The sequence below is a fragment of the Chrysochloris asiatica genome, unplaced genomic scaffold (genome assembly GCF_000296735.1).
Source record: "Chrysochloris asiatica unplaced genomic scaffold, ChrAsi1.0 scaffold00011, whole genome shotgun sequence".
Classification (NCBI taxonomy): domain Eukaryota; kingdom Metazoa; phylum Chordata; class Mammalia; order Afrosoricida; family Chrysochloridae; genus Chrysochloris; species Chrysochloris asiatica.
This window is the reverse complement of record NW_006408529.1, coordinates 36195056-36211463: the sequence shown is the minus strand read 5'-3', so window position 1 is coordinate 36211463 and position 16408 is coordinate 36195056. Positions and strand designations below refer to the sequence as shown.

Sequence of the window (16408 nt, the reverse complement as noted above, 5' to 3'; positions counted from 1 at the left end):
TGATCTTTGAAATTTTCTGTTCAGCTCTTGGACCTCTTCAAATCTTAACATTAATTTCCCCCTTTTGCCCATTCCAGCCATGTCTCAATCCCTGTATCCCAGAGCCCTGTTTTTCCAAGGTTATGCATACATCATTATTTACCTCTGTCCCACTTAGCCCATGCAAACCTAATTGTTTTCCCTTCTTCCTTGTTCTTCCATTCCCCTCTCCCTTCTTGTGTATTGCCTTTCTCCCTAGCACCCAAACTATCCTGTGTCTATTCCCTTCCCTGTGCTCCACCTTTCCCTTCCTCCCCTCACCACACCCTTCACATCTGGTAACCAGTAAAGAATCCTCCCCCAGGATGGTTGTTTTTTTCCTTTCAGGTCCTATGTAGTATTTCTCCTTTTGTGACTAATTTCACTCAACATAATGTCCTCAAGGTTCATCCATGTTATGCGGTGGCTTGCAGTTTCCTTGTTATTCTTCAAAGTAGTATAATAGTTCATTGTGTGTATGTACCACAGTTTGTTTATGCATTCTTCAGTTGATGGGCACTTTAGCTGTCTCCATCTTTTTGCTATTTGCTATGAACACTGGTGTGCATGTATCTACTCATGTTATGGTTCGTATATCTTGTGGGTAAATACCAAGTAGAGGAATTGCTGGATCATAAAGTATTCCTATTTCCAACCTCTGAGGAAGCGCCATATTGCTTTCAGGAGAGGTTGGACCATTTTGCAATCCTACCAGCAATGCAGGAGCATCCATCTCTCCACAAGAAGTGCGTTTTTGAGACGGGAATAAAACTCTTTGATAGCTGGCCATGCCTCATGTCTGCCTGTGTCTACTGGGTTGGGCACCTGATGTTGCAAAATCGAATAAAGAAAATCTCTCACTAAAATACAGTCTTAATGCTAGTCTTAGAACAGATTTCTTTCCCCCTTTCCCAATTCATTCTGCTTACATATCCCTTACAACAACCTATGTCTGATCTAACAATTTCATGTGCCCTTTATTCCTGAAAATGGACTTGGGAATTCAACAGGTTACAATTCAGGACCAGAAATGCTAGGATACAGTTTTTCCAGTTAGGAGCACCTTGTCTCGGTTGGGTATGCTTCTCTCTGGTTCTCTGCCTCTCAACCATGCAACCTCTAGGTCTCAACCTTGCTCAGGCAATGTTATAACGCTCTTTAAGTGCTGCTGATAAATGCCGGAAAGGGTACACTATTCCACCATAAGCCTCAGCCTACAGGGGCTCAGCTCTAACTCTGTGGTTCAGCAAACCCATCTCCCCTGATTAAATGCGTAGAGGCACCCCACTCAAGTGAGCCTCCTGCCTAAAAGCACTCATTACTCAGTCTGAGAGCCAGGAAGTCTAATCTGTCTAATGCTGTTGGTACTACTACCCTAGCAACCCAGTATAGGGTTTTTGAGGAGCAGCTAGTGAGCTTGAACTACCAAGCTTTTGGTTCAAACTGACTGCAGACCAAAGCATTAACCCACAGTGCCACACCTACAATTAATATAATCAAACACTGCCTGAAGCATCTTATACACTACTTCTACCCCAAGTGTTCCTGTCCTTGTTTCTTATATTCTTTAACCATTGTCAGAATGTTAATGGTCACCTAGTTCCATCTGGGCAAACATGCACTGGTGGTGGTGGTTATGTGCCGTGGAGTCGGTTCTGACTCATAACGACCCGGTACAGGGTTTCTGAGGCTGTAAATCTTTACAGGAGCAGAAAGCCTCATCTTTCTCCCATGGAACAGTTGGTAGTTTCAAACGGCTGACCCTGAGGTTAGCAGTCCGATTCATAACTACTGCACTACCAGAGCTCTGTAAACATGCACTGGGATGGACATAATCAGGACATGATGACCACCTTGTGAATCAGTGTACATGTTAGAAGGGTAAGACTACAGCTCACCTGCATTTTGTACTGATTAACACTGTTAAAATGGTTACAAATATTTTCATGTAAGATATAGTCATTGAACACCATTTTTGCCAGACTCTTTGATGCTGGTGTCCCAGGCGTCAGTTTCCTAATAAAGGATTTTCTCTTTGTTTTTCTAGAGTGTTTTGTTAATTGGACTCTATTGCTCTAGGGTATTGAATCCAAGCTTTGGGTAACATTGTTGGAAAAAGGTATTGAATGAGTATATGATTGGTCTTGCAAAATTCGATCATACAATTTCTAGCATTGTTTCTATCACCAAGGGCCTATTTTCCAACTGTTGATTTTTCCTTTTTGTTTCCAATTTTGGCATTCTAATCATCAATAATTGTTAAGTGCATTCTGATTGCACATTTCATTAGTTTCAGCCTGAAGAAGTTGTTGTTGGTGGTAGTGTGCCATGGAGTCAGTTCCAAGTCACAGCAATCTCGTATAGGGTTTCTGAGGCTGTAAATCTCTACGGGAGCAGAAAGCCCCATAGTTCTCCTATGGAACAGCTGGTAGTTTTGAACTGCTGACCTTGAGGTTAGCAGCCCGACTCGTAACCACTACGGTACCAGAGCTCCTTGAAGAAGTTGGTAGAACGCTTCAATGTCATCATGATTGTCTTTATTGGTCAGTGCTTTAATTTGAGTAATAGTAGTATTAATTAATCCTCCTTGTTAAGTGCCTTTGAGTCAGTTCCGACCCAATAACGACCTTGTATAGGGTTTCCAAGTAGCAGCTGGTGAGCTTGAACCAGCGACCTTGTGGTTCAAAGTAACTTTGCAGTCCAGCTCATGAGCCCACTGAGCCACACCAGGACTCCTTGTAGGCATATGGATACTATCCTATCACAGACAGCAATGCCATTCCTCTCCAGTCCGCAGTTTCTGGCATACTAAATCATGACTGTCTGATTCAAAGTGGATGGCACCAATCCATTTCAGTTTACTAGTAACTAGAATATTGATCTTTATGCTTCTATTTCATTTTTTTATGACTTTCCATTTTCTTAGATTTATACTTTGTACATTCCATGTTCTGATCATAATGGGTGTTTGCAGCTATTTCTCATTTTGAGTTGTGCCCTATCAGCAAATGAAGGTCCAGGGAGCTTCAGGGGCTAAACATTCAAAAATGGTAGGTCTCCCCTTCTTCCTAGTCTGTCTTAGTCTGGAAGCTTCACTGAACTGTTCGCCCTGGGTTATCCTTGATGGTATTTAAAATACCACTGGCACAGCTTTCAGCATCACAGCAACTCACAAGACACTGCAGTGTGTCAAATTGACGGACAAGTGGTAGACTTTTTCACTCAACCTCATATAAAGCAGTTTCCCTTCTAGATTAAAGTAGCTGAATACAATGTTTAATTTGACACAATTTTTCTCTGTGGGTAAAATTACATTTCTCCAGATTATGCTGTTGTGGAGGAAGAGCCTGGAATCCTGAGAGGGGGCAGGATTCAAAAATCTTTCTCATCTAGGAGAGGTTTAAGTACCTGAAACTTGGCAGCAGGTGTGACCAAGGTAGGGAGATTCGGGGTAGCCTCCAGAGGTGTGCAGGGCTAATAAACTCTAGAAGTCATTGGGTCTAATACCCATTTTGTGTTTTTTTAAGACATTGGGAGGGAGGTTGGTTTGTATAGTAACTCCTGTATCTTTTTCATAGGCAGTTTGAAGATTTGTTGGAAGTTACAGCATAGTTTTCTATTATGTTTTGGAGAACAAAAGAGAGGGTCTTATCGATAGTAGGGATGCTAGACACAGTGAGAAAGGCACGAGCTTGGAAGAGCAATTTCAAAATGGCCAAAATTGCCACTGCTGGAAAAATGGCTGAGGTACCTGCAACAACCAGGACTAATGTGTGCAGCATGTAAACAGTCCTGGGTTTCCCAGAAATACATCCAAAGGGGAATGAATAGCATAGGTTTGGGGTGTGAATGATTACTTATATTGATTCTGGACCCCGCTATAAACTATAATCCTTGTGAAGCATTGTATGCAGCCTTGTTATTGCCTTCTTATTGTGCAATATACGTCAATTCTGTTGATATAATGCAGTAGACACCTCCAAGATGATTTACTTTTATGTCTGCTCCCACTCTACATCCCTTTTATTTACTTTGTAATTGTAGTATGTGGTTCAGAAAACATCTCTGGAATGAGTAAATGTCTACTATGAGTCAAAAGTGTGTCACAAGGACAATTCTAGTCCACCAAGGATTTACAGCCTCTGAAACCCTGTTGTTAAGTGCCATCGAGTCGGTTCTGACCCTTTATAGGGTTTCCAAGGAGTGGCTGGTGAGCCTGAACCACTGACCTTGCTGTTCAAACTGACATTGAATTAGTTTTTGTTGTCGAATGCCATTGAGTTGGTTTCGACCCATAGCGATCCTATATAGGGTTTCTGAGGAGTGACTGATGAGCTTGAACCACCGACCTGGCAGTTCAAATGACTTTGCAGTCTGGCGCATTAACCCACAGTGCCACACCAGGATTTCTATACAGGGTCACTGTGAGTCAGAACTGACTTTCTAACACCAAAATAAACAGCAGCATAACTGAAAGGTTGGTGGTTCAAACTTACCAACCACTCCATAAGCGAAAAACAAGGCTAGCTGTTCCCATAAATATTGAGTCTTAGAAACCCTGTGAGTTGGAACTGACCTCATGACAGTGGGCTTCAGCATATCTGAATAGGGTGACTTCAGAACTAAATAGGACATTCATTATAAATTTTTTCATTTCCACCTTTCTAAAGGCAGTCAGCCCTTTCAACGTGCTATTTGAATAACAAAAAAAATCCATTTCTAACCTATATGAAGAACTGTTTCTTAAGTGCTGTTGAGTAGGTTCTGACTCATAGTGACCTTATTTCCAAGGAGCAGCTGGTGGGTTTGAACCGCCAACCTTATGTGTGTAGTCCAGTGCTGATCCTACAGCACTACACCAGGAGGTGGCGGTGGTGGTGATATGCTGTGGAGTTGGTTCCAACTCATAGTGAGGGTTTCCAAAGCTGTAAATCTTTACAGGAGCAGAAAACCTCATTTTTCTCCTGCGGAACAGCTGGTAGTTTCGAACTGCTGACCTTGTGGTTAGCAGCCAGCCTTGCCACTATGCTACCAAAGCGCCTTGTTGTTGTTAAGTGCCGTCGAGTTGATTCTGACCCATAGCAACCCTGTATAGGGTTTCTGAGGGGCAGCTGGTGAGCTTGAACTGCCAACCTTGCAGTTCAAACCGCTTTGCAGTCTGGCGCATTAACCCATAGTGTTTGTTAATCTTGCCATCTTAACTGCTGCAGGAAGCACCAGGTGATTTTGTCTTAATTATCATCCCTTATCATCCCCTTCCCCCCAAGTAAAGAATGTTTTGCATTTCAAGTCTTCAAGTTAAGAGTTAACCTTCTCTTTTTAACCTACTGAATCAGTTCTACATTTCAAGGACTTCAACTAGAACCTGATCTACATTCTATCACAACAGCTATTATTTAACTATCTATCTCTGTGAGCTTGTCATCTTTAAACCATTCTCCTTAATGTGGTGGTGAACCTTAGAAAAACTGATGTGTCTGTGAAGATAATGACTATATTATGAACTGCTAGGATTACACATTTGTCTCAGAAGAAGCACATCAGAATGCTCCTTAGCAGGAAGGATGACAATACTTGGTCTCATGTAATTCAGACCTGTTGTCAGGAGAGAGGAGGACACCAGGCTTGGTAAGGTAGAGGGTCAGTGAAATAAGAGGGAAAACTCCCAAAGAGATGGATTAACAGTGACTACAACATAACAATTGTGAGGATGGCACAGAGCAGGGCAGGCAGTGTTTTCTTCTGTTGTACATATGATTGTTAGAAGTCAAAATCAACTCTATAGCACCTAACAACAACATATGCGATCACAGGATACCCGTATCACAGTGTGCTTTAGAAATTTTGCCTTAGTCAAATTTTTTCAGGAGATAAGAATTAATGTCTAGGTAAGAATTGTGAAGAAATGTGTGATATGACAACTTATAAATTCCTTCCTTCTCCAGCACTTCTCTTTAATGTGAAATGTCACCCATATAAAAACTGGCTGTTTCTCCTACAAAGGAAGATAGTTGAGCATTTTCTACAAAGATGCCCTATAGACTCCATTTTATGGAATGCAACTATTCCTTCAATAAAATATTTTTATTTTCTTATGGAGGCTCTGTCTAGTGCTTTCACTAAGATCCTAAACATGTTGTTGTTAGGTGCTGTTGAGTCAGTTCCGACCCATAGCAACCCTGTATAGGATATAGGATTTCTGCAGTAGATCAGGAAATTAGAAACAAAAAAGTTATGAAATGGTAGAAACAAATAATTGTAAATAAAGCCAGCAAAATCAAAATGTAAGAAAAATACAAGTCTGAAGCCTGTAAAATTGGGGAAAACAATTTATAATGACAATCCTAAATTACCAAGTTAAAATATTTTAATGTCTTCTAAGAAAGCAATAAAGACATGATCCATTTAATACTTTTGTTAAAATGTTAATGAAATGTTAGTTCTTAATGAGTTAAGTTTCGGTTATCTGGAGTTTTATTTATAGGATATGTTCTTTTTCATGGGAATGCCAGAAAGTTAGGCCTGTAATAAGAGCTTCCTAATTTCAACAAAGCAAAACAAAAAGTTTCCAATTTCCACTGAGCAAGGGCAAAACAGGTTTGTATGGGAGTAACTGCTGTTGTTAAGTCAGTTGTTGTCAAGTGTCATCCAACCCATAACAACCCTGTATAGGGTTTCTGAGCAGCAGCTGGTGAGCCTCAACCGCTGATCTTACATTTCAAATTGCCTTTGCTGTCTAGCACATTAACCTACAGCCACACCAGGGCCTCTCGAGTTGGTTCTGACCCATAGTGACCCTGTATAGGGTTTCTGAGAAACAGGTGGTGAGTTTAAACCGCAGACCCTTGAGGTTCACATTGACTTTGCAGTCCAGCACATTAACCTATACTCTGTATAGGGTTTCCCAGGAGCAGCTGGTGGGTTTGAACTGCCAACCTCGTGGTTTGCAGTCATGGCTGATCCTACTCTGTCTGTAACACCAGGAGTCCACATGGAAGTAGTAAGAATTTGATTTTCCATCAATTTTATATATTATAAAGAATCCTGATATATACAACTTACATATCACGTAATGATAAAATGGAATTATCTGCTTGTTAAATCTGATGTACTGATTTTAATGTGATTTAAATCATCAGAGAATTAAGAATTAAGTCACATGCAATATAAATATTGAGAGTTTACTTTAAAAATCTGGATTATTTTTATAGTGTCCAAAAAATCATATTGAAGCAGACACTAAAAATCTACAGTCTAAACTTTTTATAAATGTAAAACTTGGGACACTTTGGGACAAGTTCCATTTTTTAATATCAAAACTTATACAACACAGAATACTTTTTAACTGTTTAAATGTTTTTTAAAAAGCAACCCTATATGATGGTCTGATAATAAAATACATGATCACTAAACAGTTCTGAATATTTAAGAATAAGACTGCAAATGAAAGTTCCTCAGTCGTCCACAGTTCATGCCTGCCAGCCCCTCCACAGAAAAAAGATGAAGCTTTCTGCTGCTGGAAAGGTTTAAAAGCCTTGAAACCCCTATACAGGGTCGCTATGGGTTGGAACCAACTAGAAGACACTTAGCAACATCAACAACAACATCTTGACTTTAGATAGTAGTCTTTGTATGTCAAAAAATCCTTCTAAATGGTTTTTGCAAAGGGCTAGGTAAAAATACTACTTCTTTAGATTACCAGTCATTTCACTCAACTTCTAATCAGAGGGCTTCATTGTATTTGCTACCATGGTTTGAACTTTAATTTAGCAGTGAAACATCTGCAAGTCTAACACTAACTAATGTTATACTTGCTTTATATTACATTGTTGTTGTTGGTGGTATTGCCGTCAAGTTAGTTCTGACCCATAGTGACCCTGTATAAGGTTTCCAAGGAGCAACTGATGAGACTGAACTACTGACCTTGTGGCTGAAATGGACTTTCCAGTCCAGCGCATTAACCCACAGCACCACACCAGGACTCCCTATATTACATTATAAAAAGGTGAATATACTTTAGAAACGTGCATTATATTTTCATTTTAAAAACGTTCACAAACTATAAAATAGGTATTTAAAGTGTTTATTGTTTTATAATCAAAAGTTTTCTTTCCATAGTAGAATGGCAATGCTGTATCAGTGCAAATCCTATGGAAAATTCATACAAGTAACTAGCCTAAAAATCAGAGACAGCGCTATGTCAAGCTAGTGCGCAAGATTAAAGACACAATGCTGTCAATGCAGTTAGTATACTGGAAGAATACGCAGCTGTTAGAAAACGAGTATATGGCCAAGTACTGTGAAGAAACACTAGCAGTGCACTGCACTGACATTCTAGAAGAACAGAAAATGGGAAAGGTACAGAGAATGCACTTCCTGCAAACAGCAAGTAGATCACAGACCCAAAGTTCCCAACTGTATCACCAGCTGTCCAATTCCTGGGTACCTGAACTTTTCCTTTTTGTAGGATCACTACAGTCTATTCCAGTGTAACACTGCCAAGTCAGAATTTTCAGCCTTCTGTGGAAATGTTACAGCCACATGCATGTTAATTCCCTTCCCGCTTCCCATCTCACAGCTCAAAGTAACAACCTGGGTTAGGCATAAAAACTGTGGCTTTAGGCAATTTTAATTAAAAAGCTGAACAAACCCAAAATTTGTTCCCATTTTCTTAAGAAATAAACTTCATAAAACAACAGAAGTTAGCGGTCATGATTATTCACTTTTGTCTAATGGTGAAATAATTTTTACATAAGAACAATGAATAAACACAAACAAATACCCTTAACAAAATACTAGCAGATCAACTTGAACATTGTCATAACTAGCTCCTGAAAAATTACTGGTAATTGTGAGTGAAATGCAAATGACTTGTCTGATCATGTCTGGGTACTAGAAATTTTTTGGTCAGGCTTGTGTCTGAAGCTGCTATCCAGCTGATTTGTCTACTTTGCATTAATTCACAAAATAAATGCTTTTTATAAGGAAATAGCTGATGTATCATGAGAAATCAAAATCAATAGCGGAGAAAGATACAGGAAATTTGTTTTAAATATTTTTAAATTACACATGATCTAATCTTAGAGAAGAACAACTACAACTACCATGGTCTAAATCTTAAATTGTTAATGCATGAATTATCTGCAAGACTAACAACTCTTCTTGTTAATCCTGGCAAGGCTTTGTGGGGGAGGGGCACTCAATGTACGGCACAGCAATTATTTTCCAGGGAAGCTAAACACTTCTCATTTTAAGTGTTATTAAACTGTTTTTGAAAAGTTATTTTACTTAGTATATACAATGTATAAAATAAGCTAAAAGGCGGAATTAGGGAAAGGCTTCCTTGTATATATGAGGCAAACACACAACTTTCCCTCATCAGTAGTTCCACGTATGTCCATTTCACCCATGGTAAAACACGAAAGGCTGATAGGAAAGAAAAAATATCACTTATAAATAGAAACAGGATTTAAAAAAAAAGGAATTTCAATGGTTTCTTCCCACAATGCAACTCACTCTTTCTAGTTTAACTATAAAGAAACATACAAACTGTATCTCAAAAGTCAGTTTCACACCCTTACTTTAAGTTTAATAAACTCTTCTTACAATTAAGAAAAGCACTCCTTTGTAGCAATTCCATAAAATACTTCTCAATTCATAAAACACCTGCTATTAGTAAAACCTTCAACCCTTATTGAGGGCATGGGCATTAATACTTGGCCCCTCTGAGGTATAAATGCAACTGTTATTTGCACTTAATATATATTCTGTAAGATATGCCAATGGTCTGCATGTCTGCATAAAGTTGGGAGTGATGGCATCCTGACTGATTGGAAACATTTTTATAACATTTTATGATAATGGAGGTTAAGTAATTTTTTTAAAAAAGATGTACTTTAACCCAATAATACAGCCAGTCAAATTCTGAATTCCTAACTAATGCAAATGGTTATAACATTTAAAAAGTGTTTAACATTGTATATTGATTTAAAAAAAAAACAAACAACCCACAAAACTGAACAGGAAAAATATATAAATATTTAAATTCAGCAGGACACCACAAAAAGCATACTGTAGGTAAGTGTGTAATCAGTCAAACTTTTTCAACAAGAAAAAAAACACCGTTTTAATCCTTCAGTAAGTTTCTGTGAATACAGTATGCTTACAATAAAAGTGAAAAGGGAGCACCTACAATACCCCCAAGAGGCTTGCTATACCACTCAGCATTATTGCCCAACTTCCTGCTTGTGTGGATGGCAACAAATGACAAGTTCATTTTTTGATAGTTCAGCGATTCCTTTTCACCACTGCTGCCAGCTGAAGTCATCATTGCTTCCGAAGACCAAGAAAAAGCCTAGTATAGTCGCGAAGATAACTGTGTTTCCTGTGAGAACAAGTGCACAAGCTCCCCACTCAATCTACAGAAATAAGATAGAAACATCCAGTTAATTGACATATTGTGAAAAATAAAGACTCTAGTTGTATGCCAATCATGAACTAAAACAAATACAATTTCAAGTAATAACCCTCACATTACTGAACACGTACATGGTACTTGTATATGCTAAACAAAAACCCAAACCCAGTGCCATCCAGTCAACTCTGACTCACAGAGACCTTATGTATAAGGTTTCTGAGGTTGTTCATATTCATGTACATCCTTTAAAAGGTGCAGGGAGCATTATCCTTCACTCCATATGGAAGGGTAGTCCACTCAGAGATTGATGAGTGAATTGGATGGTGAGTTTGAAGGGAAGGTCTGAGGATGCAGCTTAGCCCCTTCTCCTGTTTGGTCCTTTCCCAGCTGCAGAAAGCATGCAGTCTCATCAGGTCTGCCACATTTTCAGTTTTACAAGACAGGCCTTCTGGGTGCTCAGCACTGGGTGAGTTGATGTGCCGAACCCTGAGAGTGAAGCACTGGCAAATCAACTGCTGCTGCAGACCGCCATGCTCTTCAACAGCATTTTAATCAGTTATCAAAGATGAGAGACATAGCTGTTTAACAAAAGTTTTTTGTTGAGAAAAATTTAAGAGTCTAATGTAAAATCATTCATAGGAGATTATCCAATAAATTTATCACTTACCAGATGTGCTCTGGCAAAAACAATAGGGAGTCCAAAAGCTGAGACAACAATACCTGTTGTAAGAAATATGGCAAGTTCCTTACAAGCATTGCTCATAGCATCTGTATCATCCACTAATCTTCTTGCTATGCAGTATGGAATAGGTGACAGGATGTAAAAAAACAGAACAAAGAGGGGCCAGTATTGGCTAGAAAAAGGAAAATAAGTTAATGTAGTTTTTGCTATTCATGTCATTTTCCTATATACAAAATATGCTTGTTCTAAAATAAGACACAGGGAATGTTGCAAGGTACTGAATAAACATGATACAGTGTAAAAAAAACCTGAACAATGTAAAGGGAAATAATGTTTTGAATTACCGTATTCTTAAAATAAATGAAAACTATATATATATATACACACACACATACACACATTTATTTATAATATTAAAATAAAATGCTTTTTAATTTAGAATAATAGTTGGAATCCAGGCCCAAAATTGAAAATATTTTTCTTCATGTTAGATTATAAAGAAGCATACAGAGAACAAGAAAATAGAGGGATTCTTAAAACTCAATTCATGTCGCTGGTTTCTAATACCAATACATAAATATTCTGACTTAGCAGCCAAAACAACCCCACCCACCAAACACATACTTTCCTTAAGTCAGTAGAAATTCCCCAAATACTATAAATGAAATACAGAAAACTAATTGAAAGTAATAGCTCTGGTAGTGTGGTTACGAATCGGGCTGTGAACCGTAAGGTCAGCAGTTCGAAACTACCAGCTGCTCCGCGACAGAAAGATGAGGCTTTCTGCGCCTGTAAAGATTTACAGCCTTGGAAACCCTGTTCAGGGTCGCTATGGGTCGGAACCGACTCGACGGCACATAACAACAACAACATTCAGAGTACAGAATTCATCCTAATAAAAACAGATGGTTTTCAGTATGTAGTCCAGTTAACTGTATTGTGCTAATATCATTTCCTGGTTCTAACAACATATCACAGTTACATAAGATGTTACCAAGGGGGAAACTCTGTGAAAGTACAGGGGACTCCTATTTATTATTTTTGCAAATTCTTTAACTTATTTTGAAATAAGAAAAAATAGATACCCTTTAAAAAATTGCTGTAAAATAAAATATACATCATGATAAAGATTTGCTTGTACTTAGTGGCTTAAGAGGCTTTCTGCTTCTGCAAAGATTTACAGCCTCAGAAACCCTTTAGGGGTTGCTACGTGTTGGAATTAGCTCAGTGGCACTTAAAACAACTGTGGTTTATTAAACAAACCTTTCCCTGTTTTCCTAAATATAAAATAACAAAAATTCAGATGGAATATATGCACAAAGTAAAAAAATTCAAATACAAAAACAAAATAGTGAAAACTACAAGTTCTCCACATTGGCCCAGCTTTCTTTCCTTCTTTTCTACTGACCTTCTTGCATCACTCCATATTTCCACATTAAAAAAAAATATTTAAAATATAATGGGTCATTTCATTTTTTTCATGTATCTTAAACACCAATACTCTTCCTCCTTTTAAGACTGCCTATTAAATTCATAGATGTATAATAATTTAACCATTTTTCTTCTGATGGACTCAGGATACTTTGAGATTTTTTTGAGGGGGAAGAGGAGGGGGACTGTGGTATTTTCAATAACCTCTTATGTATCTGAAAGGCAGCAGAAGAACTGATGCATTTGAGTTATGGTATTGGAGAATATTAAAAATGCCAGAAGAACCAACAAATCTGTGTTGAAATAAGTACAGCCAGGAATGCTCGTTGAAAGCCAGGATGGCCAGATTTTGTCTCTCATACTTTGGACATACGGTCAGAAGGGACCAGTCCCTGGAGGATTATTAGGTTTAGTAAAGTAGAGGGTCGGAGAAAAAGAGGAAGACCGATCGTGAGGTTGGCGCTGGACTGGCAGTGTTTCATTCTGTTGTGTGTAGGGTCGCTATGAGTCGGTACTGACTCAAAGCACCTAACAACAATTAAAAACAAGGAGTCCTGGTGTGGTGCTACAGGATAAAGACTGCAAGGTGGGTCCGAATCACAAGAATGGTGATTCAAGCTCACCAGCCACTCCTTGGAAACCCTATACAGGGTCACTGTGAGTTGGAATCCACTCAATGGCACTTAACAACAACAACATTATAAACAAGGCTGCCATTTCCCTACTCTTTCCTCACAAACGTATCTTGGAAAACGTTCCACAAGAACATTTTCATGAGAAATTCTAAGGCCTAGTTCAAAGAATATATACATTTTGAGAGGTATAAGCAAATTGGCCTCCAAAGTATGACAATATAGGATAAGAACTAGACAACTAACTGTAAGGTCAGAGGTTCAAACCCACCATCTGTTCTTCGGAAATTATACAGGGTCACTATGAGTCCGAACTGACTTGATGGCACATAACAATTTATACTACCATCTACAGTATGTAACAATGCCTATTTGCCCACATCTTTTTACCTTTACTGATAATCATTAAATCATTATAAATTTATAGTGTTTTAAATATTTGCTATTTTTCTAATGAGTTGTTCATCTTTCTATTAAATTTAGAAAGTTTTATCTATCCTATGAGGTTTATATTAACATTACCCAAAGAATATGGTCTTTGTTCTCATTTGCTGAGATTCTCTCTTTCTCTTTCTCTCTCTCTCTATATATATACAATTTTTAAAGTATCTCTGATAAAGGATTCTAGTTCACACCTAACAAACAGGTGAGGTGATAAAATGCCTCTGGGGTGGGGGGCTGGCCAGGCCTGGAAGACTCAATATCTTGTGATTACTGGTGATACCCACCAACCTCAGGAGAGGAAGGCTCCAGTTTGTTGACAGAACGGGATCCCTAATAAAAACTGTAAACACAGAAGGTCCATGGGCATCCTGGTTGGCAAGAGTCATCCATGTATGTAGGAGGACAGCATATCCCTGAGACGTGGAAGCTCTGTATTGGAAATCCTCTCAGACCTCATTCCATGAGTCTTTTTAGCTGTAGCTTTTTTTGCTACTATAAAGCTGTAATGGTAAGTACTAAGATTTCTGAATTTTATGAGTCATTCTAGCTAGCAAATTTTCAAACCCAAAGAATAGTGGGAGTCAGGAGGTCAGAAGTGAGGGGGATAGAAACCTCTGAGCTTATGACTGGTATACTGAGGGCGTAGAGGGAATATATAGCTCACAGGTCATAAGTGAGGAATCTTGGGGAGTCTCCAAGCTTGTGGCTGGAATCTTGTAAGAATAGCTGGAATACTTTGAACTTTCAGACACCAAGTTAGAATTACAGGTTCCCAAGCTTGCAGCTAAGGAGCTCTGGTAGCATAGTGGTTACAAACCAGGCTGCTAACTTCAAGGTCGGCAGTTCGAAACTACCAGCGGTTCCGTGGGAGAAAGATGAGGCGTTCTGCTCCCGTAAAGATTTACAGCCTCTGTTACCCTGTGCAGGGTCATTATAAGTTGGAACCGACTCCATGGTACTTAACAACAACAGCAAGCTTGCAGCTGGCTTGTGAAGTATTGGGCTGACTTGGCAGTCCGAAGGATGGTATCCTTTTAACTTGTGAGATCTGACCTAGCTTAAGGTGGCTAGGGTCAGAGAAAGAAATGCTGCATAATTATCAGAACTGAGAAAAGAGAAGCGAAAAAGTGATGGATTTTTAAATTATGTTAATTTGAGCTTTCCAACACAAAGCAAATCCTAGGCCAAGTAATTCTTTCATGAACTTATGTCTTATGACCCAACTGATAGTCCCTTTTGCTAAAAAGTTTGTAATTTCCATGTGTCTGCTTTTATCAATAAAACCAACTGGTGCTGAGCTGAGTCTGACTCATGGCAACCCTGCGTGTATGTCACAGTAAAACTATCTATCTGGTTTTTAGTGGCTGATTTTTTAGAAGTAGATTGCCAGGCTTTCTTCTGAGGAGCCCCTGGGTGGGCTCAAATCTCCAATATTTTTGTTAAAAACTCAGTTCCTTAATCATTTGTCCCATCCAAGGACTCCTAATTACTCAAATCCAAGCAAAAGGGATGTGGCTAGAGTGTTATCCTGCCATTGTAGACATAGAAGTCCTTAAGAAGCTGGTAAGAGTTCAAAAGTCTATACCTTGGCATCCTAAAATCTTTACAAATTTTAAATGATGAACTTTAAAAAATGTCTGTGGATGGTAAATAAACATTTTTTTGCAATACTTAACTGTTGTAGACCATTTCTTTTAAAACTTTAGACATGAAAAATTTTCACCCTTAAACACTCAAAAAAGACAATTTTACATACTTGTATATTGGAAGGGCACATCCAAGCATCAAAAACATCAGCCCAATTGCTCCTCCAAAGGACAAACTAATCAAAGCTGCAAAACAAAGAGAGTCAAATGGAAGTATCAATTAGTTGAATTAACTTTCAGTTAGAATAGTAACAGCTTAAACATTACTTGTAATTCTAGAAGCAAAAACAAAATCTAAATGCAAAAGTGAGTTGCCTTCTACAACTTCATCCAATTCAGAATAAAACGTTTGTTTGTTTTTTTTAAGAGATTTGTCTGCAAAGTATAATTCTCAAAATAAGTCTTTTGTGGAGTCATCAAAGCATAATGAAGTGATATTTTATTTATTTTTAAAGCCCTGACCTAGTAGACCACCACATTTCCCAATTACTGGTTCCATTTCTAGTGTAGTGTATCACTGTCCATAAGATCAATGCCCTTCTGGACGCTGGTGGTTACATTTACTGCACAGGTTATTACAGTTTCAAAAGCACAAGATGGAGCAACTCCACCTTCTCAGCTTTATTAGCATTTACAGGCCTCATCCCATGGGAAAGCCTCTCCTAACCAGCCCTTGTTTCTGCCACTTATACCCCAAGCAACATGCACAAAACTGATGAGAAAAATATTTTCATTTTTAAATCAATTAATTTTATTATAGATCTTAAAATAGTTTATAAAAGTCAGAGTTGGATTTTCTCCTTTAATCTTCTATACATTAGATAATAGGTATAATATAATAGGTAGGGCAATAGGTATAATCTGTGGTATTACCATTTTGAGGCAATATACCTCAAACAACAGCCAAGAAATACAGTTTCTAAAGGTGAAATACAATGGGCTTCAAAGAGTTCGTGGAAAAATAGAATGGAGAGAACAAACAAGATGGCGGATCGGGTGGACGTATAGCAGAGAGCTCCACCAACAACAACACAGAATACCCGACCAAGCAGGCTCAGGGGATGGTCCCAGAACTCTGAACCACATATAAAGGAATACTTAGAAGGTTGGAAGGCTCACAGCTGGGGGAATTTGTGGC

General features: G+C 38.5%; 1 protein-coding gene across 1 annotated transcript in view; it reads right to left on the bottom strand.

The window, feature by feature from the left end:
* Positions 1-9266: 9266 nt before the first annotated feature.
* Positions 9267-16408, bottom strand: part of LEPROTL1 (leptin receptor overlapping transcript-like 1) — a 19357-nt gene continuing 12215 nt past the window's right edge. Inside the window, exons 2-4 of the mRNA XM_006834488.1 lie at positions 15381-15456; positions 11103-11289; positions 9267-10436 (exon numbers count right to left, since the gene is read on the bottom strand). Of these exons, the coding sequence (XP_006834551.1) occupies positions 10320-10436; positions 11103-11289; positions 15381-15456 (380 nt within the window). The 3' untranslated portion in view covers positions 9267-10319. The remainder of the gene's footprint in view (positions 10437-11102; positions 11290-15380; positions 15457-16408) is intronic.